Below are 21,623 nucleotides of genomic sequence, written 5' to 3'. Positions count from 1 at the left end.
AAAGAATACAATGAAAGTAAAAAAATAAAATAAAATAATACATAAAGTATATGTATAAAGATAGAAACTCAAAGAAATTAATAAGAAAAAGAATTGAAAAAATGAGAAAATAAAGGAAAAAATAATTAAAAAATAAAAAATAAAAGTACAAAGGAGGCTAGATACTATTTTTCCCTAGAGCTGAAGCTTTGCAGCCCTCTAAGATCTTAGATCATCCTTAAATTGTTCTTTTGTCTTATTCTTTTAGATATAAATTTATTTATCTGAGACCTTTTTCTTAATGTAGACCTTTATTGCTCTAAATTTCCCTATTAGAACTGCTTTTGCTGGGGCGCCTGAGTGGCTCAGTCGTTAAGCGTCTGCCTTCGGCTCAGGTCATGATCCCAGGGTCCTGGGATCGAGCCCCGCATCGGGCTCCCTGCTCGGCAGGAAGCCTGCTTCTCCCTCTCCCGCTCCCCCTGCTTGTGTTCCCTCTCTCTCTGTGTCTCTGTCAAATAAATAAATAAAATATAAAAAAAAAAAAAACTGCTTTTGCTGTATTCTGTAAATTTAGTATTTTGTATTTCTGCTTTCTTTGTTTCAAGATATATTTTTTTAATTGGGCCCATTGGTTTTTCATAATTGTGTTATTTAATATCCATATATTTTTGGATTTTTGAGCTGTCCTCCTATTACTTACTCCTATTTTTATACTGCTGTGGTCAGTACAGATAACTGATAATATTCCTCTTAAATTTGTTATGACTGGTTTTAGGATTTATAACATGTGATCTTTCCTAAGGAATGTTCTATAGTCCCTTGAGGAGAATGTGTATTCTACTGCAGTTGAATTGAATATTCTCTATATATCTGTTAGTCCATTTGATTAGTTGAAATGCAAAGTTTTCTTGCTTTTCTGTCTGGATAATCTACCCATTGTTGATAGGGGAATATTGAAGTCCTCTATTATTATTACAGTGTTGCTGTCTATCTGCCTTTGGATTGGATCTGATAATATTTGCTTCCTGTATTTAGGTGCTCCGAAGTTTGATATTTGGTACATATACAGTTGCAGTTGTGACATCCTCTCAATAAATTAGCTCCTTTATCGTTATGTCATGAGTTTGTCTCTAAGTCGATTTTGTCTGATAAAAGTTTTGCTATTTCTGCTTGCTCTTTGTATTCTGTTTGCAAGCAGTATCTTTTTTACTCCCTTCACTTTCAGCCTATGTTGTCCTTAATGCTGAAGTGAGTCTAATATCCACAGCATATAGTTGGGTCTTGTTTTTTATTGTTGTCATTGTTTCGTTTTGCTTTGTTTTGTTTTGTTTTCAAATCCATTCTGACACTCTGTCTCTGAATTGGAGACTTTTGTAAGGACTTACTCTTGCTATCTTATTAAATGTTTTTTGGATATTTGTAGTTCCTTTGTTTCTTTCTTGCTGTCTTCCTTTGCGATTTGATGATTATCTGTAGTAGTATAAGCTGGTTCTTTTCTGTTTATATTAGGTTTTTGCTTTGTGGTTACCTTGAGGCTTACTTGAAACGTCTTAAATTTATTTATAACATTCTATTTTAAGCTGATAACTTCATTTCATCAGTATACAAAGTTCTACCCCCACCCCTATTTTATGTTTTTGATGTCCCTATTTACATCTTTTTATATTGTTTAACCATTCATAAATTATTGCAGCTAGTTGTTTTTAATGCTTTTAACCTTTATACTAGAGTTAAGTCATTTAAATACCATCATATTACAGTGTCTCTGGATTTTACTGTGTACTTACTTTTAGCAGTATGCTTTATCTTTTGATTTGTTTTCATGTTACTACTTAGGTTCTTTGGTTTCAGCTTGACGAACTGTCTTTAGTCTTGTAAAGAAGGTCTGATGATGCTGAACTACCTAATTATTTATCTTTATCTCTTTTTTGTTTCTGAAGGACAGCTTTGTTAAGTATACTATTTTTCCTTGGCTTCCCTCCCCACCCCCACCCCAGTTTTTTGAATCTAACTTCCCACTCTTTTCTGGCTCATAATGTTTCTTCTGAGAAATCTCCATATATCCTTGTGGGTGTTCCATTTTATAACACGAATTTCTTTTCCCTAGCTGCTTTTGAAATTTTCTCTTCATAATCGTTTCTTGACAGTTTTATTATTATGTGTTTTAGTGACATCATATTTGGGTAGAATGTATGGGGTCGGTGAACATCATGTACCCGAATGTCCACTTTTCTCCCTAGATTTGGGAAGTTTTCAACCATGATTTCCTTAAGTTTTCTGCTCTGATCTTTCTCTTATTCTTCATGGGCTTATTCCATGAATTTTGCTTCAAGTTCCGTAATCCTTATAGGCTTTCTTTATTCCTTCTTGTTTTTCCTTTTTTACTTCTCTGCTGGATAATGTAAAGACCTACCTTCAAGTTCACAGATTCTGTTTCGTTTGACAACGTTGGCTGTTGATGCTGTCCGTTGCATTTTTTCATTTCATTCAGCATTAGAGTTTCTGTTTGGTTCTCCCCTCCCCCTTTTTTCATTTACTTATTTTTTTAATTTAAATTCAATTAATTAACATATAGTGTATTATTAGTTTCAGAGGTAGAGTTCAGTGATTCAGCAATTCTGTATAATACCCAGTGCTCATTACATCATGTGTCCTCCTTAATGTCCATCACCCAGTTACCCCATCCCCCCACCCTTCTCCCCTCCAGCAACCTGTTTGTTTCCTATGATTAAGAGTCTCTAATGGGGGGCGCCTGGGTGGCTCAGATGGTTAAGCATCTGCCTTTGGCTCAGGTCATGATCCCAGGGTCTTGGGATTGAGCCCCGCATCAGGTTCCCTGCTCAGCGGGAAGCCTGCTTCTCCCTCTCCCTCTCCCACTTTCCCTGCTTGTGTTCCCTCTCTTGCTGTGTCTCTCTCTGTCAAATAAATAAAATCTTTAAAAAAAAAAAAAAGTCTCTAATGGTTTGTCTCCCTCTCTGATTTCATCTTGTTTTATTTTTCTCTCCTTCCCCTATGATCATGTTTTGTTTCTTAAATTCCACGTATCAGTGAGATCATATGATAATTGTCTTTCTGTAATTGACTTATTTTGCTTATCATAATACCCTCTAGTTCCATCCACTTCATTGCAAATGGCAAGATTTCTTTTTTTTTTTGATGGCTGAGTAGTATTCCAGTGTGTGTGTGTGTGTGTATGTGTGTATACACCCCACATCTTCTGTATCCATTCATCTATCGATGGACATCTGGGATCTTTCCATAATTTGGCTATTGTGGACATTGTTGCTATAAATATTGGGGTGCAGGTGCCCCCCTTCAGTTCATTACATTTGTATCTTTTAGTGCAATTGCTGGGTTATAGGGTAGCTCTACTTCCAACTTTTTGAGGAACCTCCATACTGTTTTCCAGAGTGGCTGCACCAGCTTGCGTTCCCACCAACAGTGTAAGAGGTTTCCCTTTCTCTGCATCCTCGCCAACATCTGTTGTTTCCTGACTTGGCAATTTTAGCCATTCTGACTGGTGTGAGGTGGTACCTCATTGTGATATTGATTTGATTTCCCTGATGCCGAATGATGTTGAGTATTTTTTCATGTGTCTGTTGGCCATTTGTATGTCTTCTTTGCAGAAATGTCTGTTCATGTCTTCTGCCCATTTCTTGATTGGATTATTTGTTCTTTGGGTATTAAGTTTGATAAGTTCTTTATAGATTTTGGATACTAGCCCTTCATCTGATAAGACATTTGCAAATATCGTTTCCCATTCTATCGGCTGTTTTTGGTTTTGTTGACTGTTTCCTTTGCTGTGCAAAAGCTTTTTATCTTGACAGTCCCAATAGTTCATTTTTGCCTTTGTTTCCCTTTAGAGAGGTGTCCAGCAAGAAGTTGCTGTGGCTGAGGTCACAGAGGTTGCTGCCTGTGTTCTGCTCTAGGATTTGGATGTATTCCTGTCTCACATTTATGTCTTTCATCCATTTTGAGTCTATTTTTGTGTATGGTGTGAGGAAATGGTCCAGTTTCATTCTTCTGCATGTGGCTGTCCAATTTTCTAACACCATTTGTTGAAGAGACTGTCTTTTTTCCGTTGGATATTCTTTCCTGCTTTGTTGAGGACCAAGAGTTGAGGGTCCATTTCTGGGTTCTCTATTCTGTTTCCTTGATCTGTGTGTTTGTTTTTACCAGTACCATACTGTCTTGATGATGACAGCTTTGTAATAGAGCTTGAAGTCTGGAATTGTGATGCCACCAGCTTTAGTTTTCTTTTTCAACATTCCTTTGGCTATCTGTGATCTTTTCTGGTTCCATACGAATTTTAGGATTATTTGTGCCAGCTCTGTGAAAAAAGTTAATGGTATTTTGATAGGGATTGCTATACTATTGAATGTATAGCATTGAATGCTGCATTGTATAGCATTGTGTAGAATGTATCAAGTATTGATTTTTTTTTTTTAAGATTTTATTTATTTATTTGAGACAGAGAGAATGAGAGAGAGCACATGAGAAGGGGGAGGGCCAGAGGGAGAAGCAGACTCCCTGACGAGCAGGGAGCCCGATGCGGGACTCGATCCAGGGACTCCAGGATCATGACCTGAGCCGAAGGCAGTCGCTCAACCAACTGAGCCACCCAGGCGCCCCTCAGGTATTGAATTTTGATAGTGATTGTTATGGTATCAAATGTATAGATTGCTCTAGGTAGCATAGATAGTTTAACAATATTTGTTCTTCCAATCCATGAGCAATGGGACATTTTTCCATTTCTTTGTGTCTTCCTCAATTTCTTTCATGAGTGTTCTATAATTTTCTGAGTACAGATCTTTTGCCTCTTGGGTTAGGTTTATTCCTAGGTATCTTATGGGTTTTGGTGCAGTTGTAAATGAGATTGATTCCTTAATTTCTCTTTCTTCTGTCTCTTTGTGATTTCTGTGCATTGATTTTATATCCTGCCACTTTGCTGAATTCCTGTATGAGTTCTAGCAATATTGGGGTGGAATATTTTGGGTTTTCCACATAGAGTATCATGTTATCTGCAGAGTGAGAGTTTGACTTTTCTTTTGCTGATTCAGATGCCTTTCATTTCTTTTTGTTGTCTGATTGCTGAGGCGAGGACTTCTAGTACTATGTTGAACAATAGTGGTGAGAGTGGACATCCCTGCCATATTCCTGACCTTACAGGGAAAGCTCTGTTTTTCCCCATTAAGAATGGTATTTGTTGTGGGCTTTTCATATATGGCTTTTATGGTATTGAGGTATGTCCTTCTATCCCTACACTGTGAAGAGTTTTAATCAAGAAAGGGTGCTTGCTGTACTTTGTCAGATGCTTTTTCTGCATCTATTGTGAGGATCATATGGTTATTGTCCTTACTTTTATTAATGTAGTGTATCACATTGATTGATTTGTGAATGTTGAACCACCCTTGCAGTCCAGGAATAAATCTCACTTGGTCATGGTGAATAATCCTTTTACTGTACTGTTGGATCCTATTGGCTAGTATCTTGGTGAGAATTTTTGCATCCATGTTCATCAGGGATATTGGTCTGTAATTCTTTTTGATGGGGTCTTTGTCTGGTTTTGGGATCAAGGTAATACTGGCCTCATAAAATGAGTTTGGAAGTTTTCCTTCCATTTCTATTTTTTGAAACAGCTTCAGAAGAATAGGTGTTAAATCTTGAAATGTTTGGTAGAATTCCCCTGGGAAGCCATCCAGCCCTGGACTTTTGTTTGTTGGGAGATATTTGATCCCTGCTTCAATTTCCTTGCTGGTTATGGGTCTGTTCAAGTTTTCTATTTCTTCCTTTTTCAGTTTTGGTAGTTTATATGTCTCTAGGAATGCATCCATTTCTTTGAGATTGCCTCATTTTTTGGCATATAGTTGCTAATAGTATGTTTTTATCATTGCTTGTATTTTGTCGGTGTTGGTTGTGATCTCTCCTCTTTCATTCATGATTTTATTTATTTGGGTCCTTTCTCTTTTCTTTTTGATAAGTCTGGCCAGGGTTTATCGATCTTACTAATTTGTTTAAGGAACCAGCTCCTACTTTCGTTGATCTGTTCTACTGTTCTTTTGGTTTCTATTTCATTGATTGCTGCTCTAACCTTTATTCTCTTCTCCTGCTGGGTTTAGGCTTTATTTGCTGTTCTTTCTCTAGCTCCTTTAGGTGTAAGATTAGGTTGTGTATTTGAGACCTTTCTTGTTTCTTGAGAAAGGCTTGTATTGCTATATACTTCCCTCTTAGGACTGCCTTTGCTGCATCCCAAAGGTTTTGAACAGTTGTGTTTTCATTTTCATTTGTTTCCATGAATTTTTTAAATTCTTTTTTAATTTCCTCGTTGACCCATTCATTCTTTAGTAGGATGCTCTTTAGCCTCCATGTATTTGAGTTCTTTCCAACTTTCTTCTTGTGATTGAGTTCAAATTTCAAAACACTGTAGTCTGAAACTATGCAGGGAATGATCCCAGTCTTTTGGTACCAGTTGAGACGTGATTTGTGACCCAGCATGTGATCTGTTCTGGAGAATGTTCCACGTGCACTCGAGAAGAATGTGTATCCTGTTGCTTTAGGATGGAATGCTGAATATATCTTTGAAGTCCATCCAGTCCAGTGTGTCATTCAAAGCCATTATTTCCTTCTTGATCTGCTGCTTAGATGATCTGTCCATTGCAATGAGTGGGGTGTTAAAGTTCCCTACTATTATTGTATTATTATCGATACGTTTCTGTTTTGGTTATTAATTGTTTCATATAATTGGCTGCTCCCATGTTAGGGGCATAAATATTTACAATTGTTAGATTTTCTTGTTTGGATAGACAATAAGTCTGATATAGTGTCCTTTCTCATCTCTTATTAGAGTCTTTGGTTTAAAATCAAATTTGTCTTATATAAGGATTGCCACCCCACCTTTCTTTTGATGTCCATTAGCTTAATAAATGGTTTTCTACTCCCTCATTTTCAATCTGGAGGTGTCTTTTGGGTCTAGAATGAGTCTTTTGCAGACAGCATATCGATGGGTCTTGCTTTTTTATCCAATCTGATACCCTGTCTTTTGATTGGGGCATTTAAGCGATTTACATTCAGAGTAACTGTTGAAAGATAAAGAGTTTAGTGCCATTTTATTACCTGAATAGTCACTGTTTCTATATATTTTCTCTGTTCCTTTCTGGTCTTTGTTTCTTTTGGGTTCTCTGTTCGCTTAAAGGATCCCCTTTAATAATTTCTTGCAGGGCTGGTTTAGTGACACAAATTCTTTCAGTTTCTCTTTGTCCTGGAAGCTCTTTTTCTCTCCTTCTATTCTGAATGACAGCCTTGCTGGATAAAGTATTCTTGGTTGCCTATTTTTATCATTTAGCACCCTGAATATATCATGCCAGTCCTTTCTGGCCTTCCAGGTTTCTATGGATGGGTTTGCTGCCTGTCTAATTTTTCTACCCTTGTAAGTTATGGACATCTTGTCCCAAGATGCTTGCAGGAGTTTCTCTTTGTCTCTGAGGATTGCAAGCTTCACTATGTATATGTCGAAGTGTTGACCTATTTTTATTGATTTTGAGGGGTATTCTGTGTGTCTCCTGGACTTTGATGCCTGTTTCCTTCCCCAGATTAGAGGTCTCTGCTATAATTTGCTCCAGTATGCCTTCTGCTCCACCCTTCTCTTTCCTCTTCTTCTGGCATCCCAATTATTCTAATATTATTTTGCTTTATGGTATCACTTATCTCTCAAATTCTCCCCTTGTGATTCAGTACTTGTTTATCTCTCTTTTTCTCAGCTTCTTTATTCTCCATCATTTTGTCTTCTATATCACTAATTCACTCTTCTGCCTCATTTATCCTAGCAGTTAGAGCCTCCATTTTTTTTAGATTTTAATTATTTGACAGAGAGAGCGCACAAACAGAAGGTGGAGCAGGCAAAGGGGGGGGGGGGGGAAGCAGGCTCCCATTGAGCAAGGAGCCTGACGTGGGGCATGATCTCAGGACCCTGGGATCATGACCTGAGCTGAAGGCAGACGCTTAACCGACTGAGCCACCCAGGCAGCCCCTAGACCCTGCATTTTTTATTGCAGGCTCATTGATAGCCTTTTTTATTTCAACTTGACTAGATTTTAGTTCTTTTATTTCTTCAGAAAGGGATTCTCTGTTGTCTTCTATAGTTTTTTTCAAGCCCCTCTAGTATCTTTATGACTTTTTCTGAACTCTAGTTCTGCATCTTACTTATATCCATACTGATTAGGTCCTTGGCAGTCAGTATTGCCTCTTCTCTTTTTTGAGGTAAGTTTTTCTGTCTTGGCGTTCTGTCCAGAGAATAGTTGGACGAGAGAACAGAATACTAAAATGGCAACAACAACCCCTTAGAAATATACACTAAAGAAATCAGAAGAAACCAGAAACCGAAAAAAATAAAAATTGTTAAAAAGTGAGAGAGAATATAATCAGGTGAACAGAATAGAGCAGTACACTGATCCTGTGTGTATTTTGGTCTGTTTGTTAGAAAACTAGATCCGAAAAGTGTAAGGAACGAAAAACAAGTATGTACAAAAATAAAATTAAATACAGCGAAAGAATAGAATGTAACTTTACAAATGAAAATTAAAGACAAGAAAAAATATAAACAGGTAAACATACACTGTATCCTGGGTGTATTTTGTTCTGTTTTGTTTTTTTTTTAAGATTTTATTTATTTGAGAGAGAGAATGAGATAGAGAGCATGAGGGGGGAGAGTCAGAGAGAGATGCAGACTCCCTGCTGAGCAGGGAGCCCGACGTGGGACTCGATCCCGGGACTCCAGGATCATGACCTGAGCCGAAGGCAGTCACTTAACCAACTGAGCCACCCAGGCACCCTGTTCTGTTTATTAGAAGAAACTACATCCCAAAATTATGAAGAAAGAAAAACTTATATATACAAGAATAAAATTAAATACATTGAAGGAATAGAATGTAACTGTAAAGATGAAAATTAAAAAAGACTTAAAAATGGAGTGCCTGGGTGGCTCAGTTGTTAAGTGTCTACCTTCGGCTCAGGTCATGATCCCAGGGTTCTGGGATCGAGCCCTGTATCGGGCTCTGCTCAGCGGGAAGCCTGCTTCTTCTCCCACTCCCCCTGCTTGTATTCCCTCTCTCGCTGTGTTTCTCTCTGTCAAATAAATAAAATCTTTAAAAAAAAAAAAAGACTTAAAAAAAAGAGAATATAATTAGGTGAAGAGAACAGAGCGATACATTACATTCTATGTGTATTTTGTGTGTTTGTTTTATGAAACTGCATCCCAAAACTGTAAAGAAAGAAATACATATATATACAAAAATATAATGAAATACAATGGAAAAATAGAATGTAACTCTAAAAATGAAAATTTAAAAAGACTTTAAAAAAAGAGTTGATGAAATAAGAAATTATTTGAAAAGGAAAAAGAAAAAAATTAAAATTGAAAGGCTAAGGAATCATGAGAAAAATACCATGAATTCTATGTACTGTTTTCCCCTAGTCCTGGAGTTTTGTAGTTCTGTGTGATCAGTAAACTTGGTCTTAGTGGGACATTCTTGTTGATCTTCTGGGGGAGGGGCCTCTTGTGCTGATTCTCAGTTGTCTTTGCCCTGGGAGGAATTTTACCCCTCTTGTCAGGAGGCCCGGCTAAGTAAGGGGCTCTGGATTGCTATATATGGCTTTTGTTCCCTGAAGGCTTTCCCTGCAGCTTAAGCAGAGTATAACGAAAATGGCGGCCTCCCAGTCTCCAGGCCCAGAGCCAGAACCTCACGCCCCCCACTCCTCACTGCACCCTCAGGGAAATGCAGGCAGTCACTCCTGGCTCCCTGGTCTCTGGCCGTACTCCGTGGCTCACCCAGCCTGTGACGAAGCGTTTGGGACCCTGGGAGTCTCCAAACCCTGTAGACCCTTGCAGTGCGCATGCGGAAGAGGGATCTCGCCAGGGCTCTGATGCTTGCTGAGCCCTTGCTTGGAGAGTGGTTGCCCTACTGTGTGGCAGTTCATGTTTTATGGCAACACTGAGCTGAGTCCCCACTCTTGGGCTCCCTGATTGCAGCCGGATTCCTCGCTCCAATGTCTGGGGACTCTGCAGCACTCGGGCACCCCCGTTCTTTCTGTGACCCCAAGGATCCTGAGACCACACTGTCCCACCTAGTATTCTTCCTTGCTTGCTACCTGAGCACCTTTCAGGCAGGGACATACCTCACTGGAACAGCCTTCTAAAAGTTCTGATTTTGCATTCTGTTGCTGTATCACTTTCCAGTGGCTGACTTCCAGAGGCTCCCTACCCCCGTGGTTTATCTTCTGATATATCACCTTGAATTCACTTCTCCACACCTCCTACCTTTCAGAAAGTGGTTGCTTTTCTATTTGTAGACATGCAGCAATTCTTTTCTTAGGTCTCCCGTTGAGTTCACAGGTATTCAGAATAATTTGATAGCTATCTAGCCAAATTCCTGGGACCAGACAGAACTAAGGTCTCCTACTCCTCCACCATCTTGGACTCTTTCTCTTTTCCCCACATTTTTTTAATGGGACAGTGTCACCATCTTATTTTAATGTAAACATTTAATACCAGAGATTAAGTTAATTTTTACCAATTCAGAATTTTTGTGAATATATGAAATTTCCATTTTATCGTATAGTTTATATCACACTAGTTCAAAGCATTTCTCTACACGTATTCTTTCTTCTTAAGATTTTATTTATTTGAGAGAGAGCACGTGCGAGCACAAGCAGAGGGGAGGGGCAGAGGGAGAGAGAGAAGCAGACTGTCCACCGAGCACAGAGCCCCATGAGGGGCTTGATCCCAGGACTCTAGTATCATGACCTGAGTGGAAATCAGACACTTACCCACTGAGCCACCCAGGTGCCCCTACATGTATTCTAAAATAGCTCCTTTGGAATGATTTCCATCACCTGTAACATGTAAATATACAAAGGACCTTGATTCTAAACAAACAACATCTCAAATGAGTAACTTTTAGTTAGAGGATAAGAAAGTCATCAGATGATTGCAGTTGTTAATATCCAAAGGACACTTTGTTGAAATGTTTCTTCTGATGCAACAGTTATAAGTTGGAATATTCAACAAACAAGGGCAGTACAAGAGTACAATAAACTAAACTTCTGCAGTTAAGCCTCCCAAAGTCCTAATCCTTTAACAGAAGCAAAGCAAAGCATCTTTGCTGCAAATTAAATGGGTCTCCAGTATTTCCATCTAGTTGATATTTCAGAGCTAGACACCTAAGACAAAACGAATACATATACCATCTTGTTTCTGGTTGGTTTAATTATGCCTGAAGAGTTTAATACCCACCCATGCAAGTCCAGTGGTGGAAGGTCACATAGATCACTCTGGTAATTGATAAGAAGAGACTGTAAAAGCACAGACTGGTTGTGCTGGTGCAGCCCTGTGGGATGTTCTCTAACACGAAGAATGAGTAGAACAGTTCTGCTACAAAGACCAGTTCATTAAGGATAGTCTATATAGAAAGACAGAAACATTCTTCTCTCCCACACATTATATGCCATCCTTGTTCTTAAAAAGTAGGTGGTATTAAGAGGATTTAGTATTGTATAAGTATATATTATGATCTAGTACTGCTCCATTTCCTCATATTTTGATGTCTTCCCAGCTGCCTGTGGTCTCATTAGGAGTCCTATCGGTGATTAGGTGGACTATTACCAACTATTGATTCAGTTTTCAGTGCTTATATCTGACCCTCCTTTTGGAGAGTGGCACACCAGGAACTCTCCTGTATTGCTAGTATAAAGTGTGGTGTGATTCTCCACCCTGTTGTTCCTCTCTGCCAATGTCTATGACCTCAGTGGGGGCAGGCACCTGTGGGCATCTGGATGAAGGTGTGCCTATAACATGCAACTCTCAGGTGAGTCTACTCCTCACTCCACTCAGACCACCGGTGGCCACCAGTGACTACACCTCACTGCATCCTTGGCCAACCCATTTTGTTCCTTTTTATGATTTCTATATCTTTGTTGAACAGCTTATTTTGTTTATTGTGTATCTTGTTGAATCGTCTACCTGTGTTTTCTTGTAGCTCACTAAACTTTGTTAAAACAATTATTTTGAATTTTGTCCAATAGGGCGCCTGGGTGGCTCAGTTGGTTAAGCAACTGCCTTCGGCTCAGGTCATAATCCTGGATCCTCCCTGCTCGGCGGGGAGTCTGCTTCTCCCTCTGACCCTCCCCCCCTCATGCTCTCTCTCTCTCATTCTCTCTCTCAAATAAATAAATAAAATCTTTAAAAAAAAAAAGAAAAGTGGTTTCCTTTAAAAAAAAAAAAAAAGGAAAGAATTTTGTCCAATCGCATATCTCCATTTCCTTGGGTGTGTTTTCTGATAAATTATTGTATTCCTTTAATGGTGTTATGTTTCCTTGATTTTTTGTTTCTTACATTCTTGCGTTGATGTTTGCACATTTGATGGTGTGGTCACTTCTTCCAGACTTTGTGGTACTTTTGGTCAGGAGAGTCCTTCACCTACAGGTGGGTGCAAGGGTGTCAGCTTCGTGGGGTGTGGCCGTTCTGGATCTGGGGAAGGCCCAGTGATAAACTCTCTGTGCAGCTCTGTCACCTGTCAGCATCAGCGAAGGCATCGGGGAAGAGACAGCAGGATGGTCGAGGCTGTAGTATCCAAAGCAGTGGAGAAGACTGCTGAGGAACACCTGATGGCTTTTTTTTCCATGGAGAGTATTGTGGCAGAGTTGATGTCGGTGCTGAGTCTGACTTTTAGGCACCCTGTGGGTGGTGGCAGCGGCCTGGTGTCTGATGGGCTGGCACTCATGGAGTAGCCATGGAAGAGGGTCTGGTGTGCGGGCACTTTCAGAGTGACAGCAGCTTTGGCCCTGAGACGCTGATTACACCTCAGTGGTGTTAGTTTGCTTTGTGAGTTGCAGCCACACCCCAAGCAGCCAGGAAGTTTGTGTCTGCGTGTGCATGGACATACAGTGGCTGTGAGGTCCTGGCACCTGGCTAGCCTATCTGGAGAATATTTCCATTCCCCAGAAGACACAGGTGGACCTGATGCAGCGGGGGGTCAGGGTCTGGAATGCTGGCACACATAGGCGCAGATCTGGGGCCCAGGACAGGCACAGGGTTGGGGGGCAGTTGTAGTCCTTGTCCTGGAGCTGCACAACAGCAGCTCCTGAATGGGGGGAGCAGGATACAGTAGCTTTATATTCACTGAGTCCACGATAGTGATGCATGTTGGTTAACTCGGTGTTAAAAGATGCCAGTGTCCGCTGTGGAGCAGGCAGCTGGAGTCTGCTGAGCAGGGACTGCTGTAGCACCTGCCTTGTGTGAGTGATAGAGATCAGTCCAGCCCTTATTTCTGCCCCATCCCCACATCTCCGCCAGTAAAGTCTCCAGCTGTCCTTTCTGCATGCTTGCACTCTCCTCTATGCTCCACTGTGTAGTAATTGGCCTTAATTGGATTTTTGAGCCCTCTGCAGCTAATGTCATTCATGGACAGCTCTTGAATTCATTTTTGTTGGGGTGAAGGATGGTATCTCCTATTCTACCATTCTGCTGACATCAGTCACATAGGATGCTTGTCTGGGTGCTTTGTATCCTGAGTAGCTCTGGGACAGTGCTGGCCATCCACTTGGCCTGTTTTCCTCCAATATTTCTTTCCTTGTCTTTCCTTTTCCTTTCCCTTCCTTTCCTTTGCCCTTTCCTTGCCCTTTTCTTTTTCTTCTTTCCTTTCTTTTCTTAAGTAGCATCCATACCCAGTATGGAGTCCAACACAGTGCTTGAACTCATGACCCTGTGATCAAGACCTGATCTGTGATCAAGGGTCGGATGCCCAACTGACGGAGCCACCCAGGCACACTTTTCCTGCATTATTTCTATCCTCCTGGTACCCTGTAGTTGCTCAGGAGGGCTTACAGGGAAAAGTCCTTTGGGTATCATAGTATGGACATGCTCTGGGCATGAACAGGTGAGCTCACAGGGGCCCTGTTTCTCATGAATGGCAGCTGGGAAAGGTGTGATATCAGGCCTGTGTTCAGATCATACTGGGCACCTTTGTTTGTTCAACCAGAGTTCGGTGTGATTGCCGATGGCCACACCCCGTTTCTGTCTTTCCTTCTTCACTGTTGACAATTTGTGGACTTCTGGGTTCTACTCCTTTTGTAATTACATGACTTGCAGTGCAGGAGTAATCGCTGCTTCTCAGGCCTCTACATCTCACCCATTTCTCTCACTGCTCTGTGTACTTTGGCATCCACACTTGCCCTGTTTGCCATGAGATGTTGACATATACTTAAACTGACCTTGAACAGCAGCAAATTTCTTGTGAGTGGATTTTCCCACAGCCTTCTACTCAGCCAAGAAACAGACCAACATGAAGCTGTGGGCAGAGAACAAGTTGTAGAGCCTGCCTCTCTTCCTTCTGGCTAGTGTGCTCTCCATAATACTTTGACCACTCGGGCCCAGTAATGCACGTCGGCCACTCCTTCAGTTGAATTTCATCTCCTGTGTGTGGAAAAGCATGCTATACGGTCCTGCCTGGATGAGTCGGGTGCATGTATGTGATGGCTCACCCCCTCGCTATAGTCAACACAAATTTCACCAGCGCTTCTTTGCCTTCAGGTTGTTGCTGTGGAGCAGAGGATGAGGAGGCACCCTTTGCCCAGAGCACTTCTGTAGGCGTGTCACAGACCAGGACGCCCAAGGCAGCTCAGTCTTCCCGGAAGACCCACCCCTGTGAGATGTGTGGTCCAGTCTTGAGAGACATTTTCCACTTGGCTGCGCACCAGGGAAAAGAAAACAGCCAGAGACTGTTGAGGTGTGGGGCCTGTGGGAAACGATTTTATTTCAATGTAAAGTTGCAGCAGCAGCAGGAGCAGCACGTGGGAGCAGAACCCTTCAGAAGCCGTGTGGACAGGGCCTCTGTTGTGAAGAGCTGGGGATTCCATGGTTCAGGAAAGCCCCCTACCTTTGGAGAAGTTCAGAAGGACTTCCTGTCTGGCTCGGGGCATCTGCAGCAAGAGGCCACTCATACTGGGGAGAATCCAAAGGAAATCACCCAGTGCAGGGCAACTTTACAAAGCAGAAAAAGTCATGACACCTGGGGAGAATGCAAGAACGCCTTTGGTCCCAAACACACACATATTCAGGACCAGGGTGTCCACCTTGGAAGACAGTCCTTTGTGTGCAGTGAATGTGGGAGATCTTTTAGCACTCATACTACTCTCCATTATCACCACAGAGTTCACACTGGAGAAAGGCCTTATGAGTGCAGTGAATGTGGCAAGTCCTTTACCCGAAGACATAGACTCAATATGCACCTAAAGGTTCACTCAGGTGAAAGGCCTTATGAGTGTAGTGAATGTGGGAAATCTTTTATTTGTAGGTATGAACTCCAGTATCATCACAGAAGTCACTCTGGAGAAAAACCTTTTGAGTGCAGTGAATGTGGGAAATCTTTTACCTATCGCTCTGCCCTCAGTTATCATCAGAGATCCCACAGAGGAGAAAGGCCTTATGAATGCAGTGAGTGTGGAAAATCTTTTACTTCTAGCTCTGCACTCAGGTATCATCACAGAGGTCACACAGGAGAGAGGCCTTACGAATGCAGTGAATGTGGGAAATCCTTTAGACAAAAACATTCCCTCTCAATACACCAGAAAATTCATAGTAGAGGAAACCCTTACAAATGCAACAAATGTGGGAAATCTTTTTCTTGTAGTTCCAGTTTCCATTATCATGAGAGAATTCACACAGGAGAAAGGCCTTACGAGTGCAGTGAGTGTGGGAAATCTTTTATAAGTAGTACTGCCCTTCATTATCATCACAGAGTTCACACTGGAGAAAGGCCTCATGAGTGCCGCGAATGTGGGAAATCTTTTAGCACTCATAGTGCTCTTCAGTATCATTGCAGAGTTCACACTGGAGAAAGGCCTCATGAGTGCAGTGAATGTGGCAAGTCCTTTACCCGAAGAAATAGCCTCAATATGCACCTAAAGGTTCATTCAAGTGAAAGGTTTTATGAGTGTAATGAATGTGGGAAATCTTTTATTTGTAGGTATGAACTCCAGTATCATCATAGAGTTCATTCTGGAGAAAAACCTTTTGAGTGCAGTGAATGTGGGAAATCTTTTACCTCTCGCTCTGCCCTCAGTTATCATCAGAGATCCCACAGAGGAGAAAGGCCTTACGAATGCAGTGAGTGTGGGAAATCTTTTACTTCTAGCTCTGCGCTTAGGTATCATTACAGAGGTCACACAGGAGAGAGGCCTTATGAGTGCAGTGAATGTGGGAAATCCTTTAGACAAAAACATTCACTCTCAATACACCAGAGAATTCATAATGGAGGAAGCCCTTACAAATGCAACCAGTGTGGGAAATCTTTTACTTTTAGTTCCAGCTTCCATTATCATCAGAGAATTCACACAGGAGAAAGGCCTTATGAATGCAGTGAGTGTGGGAAATCTTTTATAAGTAGTACTGCCCTCCATTATCATCACAGAGTTCACACTGGAGAAAGGCCTCATGAATGCAGTGAATGTGGGAAATCTTTTATCACTCGTACTGCTCTTTCTTATCATCACAGGGTTCACACTGGAGAACGACCTTATAAGTGCAGTGAATGTGGGAAATCTTTTAGGGGAAAATCTAACCTCTCTCAACATTGGAGAGTTCACACTAGAGAAAGGCATGGTTGTATAATGAATATGCGATTTCCTTATTCAATGTAATGCCACTGGTGGAAACTTTTTTTTTTTAAGATTTTAGATATTTATTTGACAGACACAGCAAGAGAGGGAACACAAGAAGGGGGAGTGGGAGAGGGAGAAGCAAGCTTCCCGCCGAGCAGGGAGCCTGATGCGGGGCTCGATCCCAGGACCCCGGGATCATGACCTGGCCGAAGGCAGACGCTTAACAACTGAGCCACCCAGGCGCCCCTGGTGGAAACTCTTTGAGGAGCCACTTGCCTGATTTGAATCTTTTACAGTGGGGAGATTCTTTATAACGGAAGTATGTGTGGGTATGTTGCATTTCTAAATTGTCCAGAGATCTCTCTAGATTTATGTAACTGACGGTTCTGTGACCCTTTCACTTCTGCCAACACGGTGCGCATCAGTCCTCACCCCAGTGTACTCAGAGAAGCTGACCTCGGTTCCCATGAATTGGAGCAGATTAGCAGTAACCTGAGGTCTTAGGGGCAGCTTTGCCTCCTCCTTGAATACCTTCAGGGCATTGACCTGAATCAGTGATAACCCAGAGAACAACATGAATTTGGCTGGCAGCTTATAGAGAATGACTACCTTTTTCAGGAACATGTTGGTCTCGTGTGATACTTCTGATTAGTTTTTCCAGGTTCCAAGTCACAAACTGGAGAACTACCTGCTCCACGTTGATTTGGCTAAGATAATAATCAAGGCCTTACTGTTTAAGTCCTCTTTAACCTTGAATGTTCTACTTACTGTGAGGGGTAGTTTATAAAATGATTTGGGCTCAACAAGCATCAAAGGGTGAACTGTTTAAGAGTCTCAAATTATCTGTGCCTGAGGAGGGAGAGGATGGCAGGAAATAGCTTGCCAATTTTGTTTTGTTTTGTTTGTTTGTTTTGTTTTAAAGATTTTATTTATTTGACAGAGAGCTAGAGAGCACAGGTAGGCAGAGTGGCAGGCAGAGGGAGAGGGAGAAGCAGACTCTCCGCTGAGCAGGGAGCCGGATGCAGGGCTTGATCCCAGGACCCTGAGATCATGACCTGAGCCGAAGGCAGACGCTTAACGACTAAGCCACCCAGGCACCTCTGTTTTTGGTGTTTTTTTTTTTACAGAGTACAACAAAATTAGTCACTTTTATTTAAAAGAAACATTACAAATAAGTGCAAAATTAAATTTCATGATTAAATACACACCAAAGTAACATGCATACTTTACACTGAAATCCACATACAAAGTTAGTTGATTACATGACAGTGAGAGAGAACTGGCAGAACCAGGAGCTGCCGCTGCAGACTTTCAATGTTTACAACCTGAAATCAAAACCATACAATTAGGCTTCTGTAAAGGGAATTTAAGAAAACGGAATACGTACCTTTGGGAGTACTAACAACAGAGCCCATAACCTGTTTCAGACACCGATGCTAGGAAATGTTGTCATGTGCCTTCCCTTCTCAGAATGCTAGTGAGAGTGGCTCTGAGCAACGACGGGGGCGCGGCGGGCTGAGGCTTCTCGCTCCTGCCCCGGTGTCCGGCCCGGCCGCTGTGGCACCCAACCCTTCCCTCCACATCCTCTAAATTAAGTGACCATCTCGGTGTTACTCTGCTCCCTACACACAACGGGGAAACTCAGGAGACCCGCGGGGCACACGAAGCGCTCTGCTCGCCGTGGGTGATGCCAACAGCTTCGACAGACAAACAGACGGGGACGGCTGCGCCACAGACCCGGGAGACCAGGACGCCAGCTCACAGGGAGACGCCCACCCTAGGCTCTCTGACACGGTTGTCTCTTTGCGTCATGTTCAGAGGGGAGAAGGAATTCCTTTCTCCTTTTCTAAGGCAAGCTGCTGGTATTCTTGTTCTATTTAGAAATCTGGTGTAATGCAAGAACTCGCATTGACACATTTGTTCATTTCCCCATTACAGACTCAGTAAAAATGATGGAATCTATTGCCAAAACAAATTTGTATTTGTCCATCCCTTTGTCAACCCAGTCCCTACATGTGTACGGAGCCCCCAGGTGCACGGGGGAGGCGCAGGTGGGAGGGCAGAAGCTAGCGTCAAAGCTGAACTAAAGGTCGCGGGCCAGCAGTCGGGCCCAGGCGGCTCAGAGCCACTGAGCGTCTACACTGCCTTGATGATGATTCGTCCTTTAATACTGGAAATGGGAAGCCCTGCTCAAGAAAACAGACAACCACAGAATGGCCTCAGGACCAAGGTCCCTGGGCAGTCCTCCAGCCGCTGACCCACGAGGCCCAAGGGCACCAGCACCCACCCCAGGAGTCTGAAGGGCACACGCAGCGCTTCGGGGGTGGCCGGCTGTGGGTGCTGGTTGCACTCCCGGTGGAGTCACAGCTTGTCATCGGTCATTTCTAGAAACTGTGCGTAGACGTCCCGGATGCACTCCCCCTTGGGGATGAATAGGAATTTGTAGTAGCTGCCGTCTGCACAAATCGCAATGATGGCATTTGGCTCTGTTCCAAAGGCACAGATGCACGGAGAGCCTAAGGGAACCTGAAACTAGACTGTTTATTCCTTTTTGGATCTTCGGCAGCAAAAATGTGCACTGTGCCATGGTCACTGGACACGCAGATGAGGGAAGCGTCCGGATTGAAGTTAATATAATAAATATTGGCTGCTTGAGATCCTCTTCGTAGTTCCTGGATTAAATGCCCTGATGAAGTATCAAATATTCTTATAAGGGTCCCTTTCTCAGATGCAGTTGCAATTCTTGTTCCCTGCAGGTTGAGAGCAATGCAGCTCAGGACACCCTCATAGGCTGGAATGTCCACAGGCAGCTTCTCGGTGCTGGCCAGGTCCACGAGCTGCACGTGGCCCATGTGTATGCCCGGGAAGGCCAGGAGGGAGTTGTTACTGTTGGGGCACAGGACGCAGAGGCCTTTAGGATTATAGCAGGTTTCAAAGACATGTAACTGATGAGGATTATGTGTGAACGTAAACACCTTAATCATTGAGTCCAAAACAACCACAATTCAATCTCACCACAGCTAGACTGCTTTGACTTCTGTAGAAAATTCTATTTCAGTAACAGTCTTCTTCTTCAGGTCATCCCAGATCATCACTTTGTTGGGGGCGTATTTTGGCTTTTTCCCACCACCGACTAAAGCTAAATAATTGCAGCGAAATAACATTTCAACATGGCCAACTCCTCCTTCCAGAAATTCTTGTTTCTCTTTTTCTTTTAGCGGATCGGTGTTATAGACTCGGAATCCGTTTTCCATCCCACAGGCAAAGCATCCGTAGTCCTGGTTGAAGCTGGCATAGAGCAGCCCGTTGCCGTGGGGCTTACACGGCAGGAGGTTCATGGCGCCACCACGAAGGTCCGCTGCTCCTCAGCGCCGCATGCCCTCGGGGAGGCCGGGCACTGGGGTCCCGTCTGTCCGGCGGAGGCCGCTGTTTTGTTTTGTTTTTTAAGTAAACTGTGTGTTTGACTTGGGGCTCAAACTCAAAACCCCGCAGTCAAGAATCACAAGCTCTACTGAATAAGCCAGCCAGGCGTCCCAGCAGCCTGCCAGTTTGGACTAAATTTGCATTGCTGCCTCACAGCCTCCTGGGAAAAACTGCGGGGCTTTCTGGTCTTCGTTTGAGGCCTGGATGACATGTGTTTTAGGAGCCTCAATGATGACCCCCAGGAGGGGGCAGGTGTGAGACTCTTGGTACTTCTGAAAGCAACATGAATTTTTTCCCTTACTCAAAGGAGACATCACGGGATGTCAGCACTGCCGAGGGGGTATTTTCCCATGCCTACAAATAGCCATGTGCTCTGATGTCCACAATTCACTGGGCTAAGGTCACTGGCTGTAAGACCATAGGGGTCAAGGGAAACCGTAATTGGTACAGAAACACTGGCTTAATAGGCAGGGGAGGAGGGGCGCCTGGGTGGCTCAGTTGGTTAAGCAACTGCCTTCGGCTCAGGTCATGATCCTGGAGTCCCTGGATTGAGTCCCGCATCGGGCTCCCTGCTGAGCAGGGAGTCTGCTTCTCCCTCTGACCCTTCCCCCTCTCATGCTCTATCTCATTCTCTCTCTCAAATAAATAAATAAAATCTTTAAAAAAAAAAAAGATTAAAAATAGGCAGGGGAGGAGACTGCAGCCAACTATGGAATGTTTCTCTTCTAAAAATGCATCCAGACCAGTTTCTGTGACAGTGACTCTGCAGGATGAGTGTGTACACAAATCAATGTAGCTGAAGTCATTGTCAGATAGAATAATTGAAAGATACTGGTGATTCCTTTAACCGCTCCATGTTTCCCACCTCAAGATCATTACTGCACAGAGAGGAAAACAAGATATTAAGAGAGGTGAGGGGCGGAATCTATAGTTTGTTGATGTGGCGCTTAAGACCCAGGCAGTGTTCCTGTTAACTCCGGTGGAAACGTCCTTCATTGCTCCCTTTAGTTGGAGACACTGAGGCAAGACTGAGGCTCAGAGGACATGGGAACAAGGTGGTGCTGTCAGGATAGGGTTGCCAAACCTATTTTTATTTTGAGCCAATTTTTTAAACTTTATAAAAGTTTAATTTATAGATGCTAATAAATTGCATATATTTAAGAATGTAAAATTTGGTAAGTTTTGACAGGGATATGAATCTCTGACACCATGATAATCCCGATAATGACCATAGATGTCATGGTATATATTACCTCCTGCCCTATTATAATCTCTCCTTACCCTGCCCACCTCTCCAGGTAACCATTATACTTTGTTTTACAATGGAAACCATCACATTTTTAATTTATATGTTTGGAATCAAACTGTTTACTCTTTTTTTTTATTTCCTTTGTGTTTCATAATTACTCTGACTTCTTCAGTGATGTTATACAAGTAGCTCACTTTTCTGTCTAGATAACATCCTTATGTTTGCATATGCCACTGTTACTTTATCTTTTTTATGGGCTTTTAGGTTATTTCTAGATTTTGCCTATTGAAAATAAAGCAGTCACAAACATTTGTCAGTACTT

General features: G+C 42.4%; 1 protein-coding gene and 1 pseudogene across 5 annotated transcripts in view; one reads left to right on the top strand and one right to left on the bottom strand.

Annotated features, from left to right (window-relative positions):
• The window catches only part of LOC123840869 (zinc finger protein 256-like), a 33,504-nt gene extending 11,881 nt beyond the window's left edge, over positions 1-21,623 (top strand). For 4 of the 5 annotated variants that reach the window (XM_064581489.1, XM_064581490.1, XM_064581491.1 and 1 more), the window contains exon 3: positions 14,561-21,623. In XM_064581489.1, coding sequence (XP_064437559.1) covers positions 14,561-16,668 — 2,108 coding nt within the window. In that variant the 3' untranslated portion in view covers positions 16,669-21,623. The remainder of the gene's footprint in view (positions 1-14,560) is intronic. The other variant, XM_064581493.1, reaches the window with a different exon arrangement.
• Positions 18,991-19,967, bottom strand: LOC123840870 (WD repeat domain phosphoinositide-interacting protein 3-like; annotated as a pseudogene).

The sequence above is a fragment of the Mirounga angustirostris genome, unplaced genomic scaffold (genome assembly GCF_029215605.1).
Source record: "Mirounga angustirostris isolate CCGP_5_RB_7025 unplaced genomic scaffold, mMirAng1.0.hap1 SCAF_16, whole genome shotgun sequence".
Lineage (NCBI taxonomy): Eukaryota > Metazoa > Chordata > Mammalia > Carnivora > Phocidae > Mirounga > Mirounga angustirostris.
Note: the sequence above shows the minus strand (reverse complement) of the source record. Positions and strands in the feature narration are given on the sequence as shown.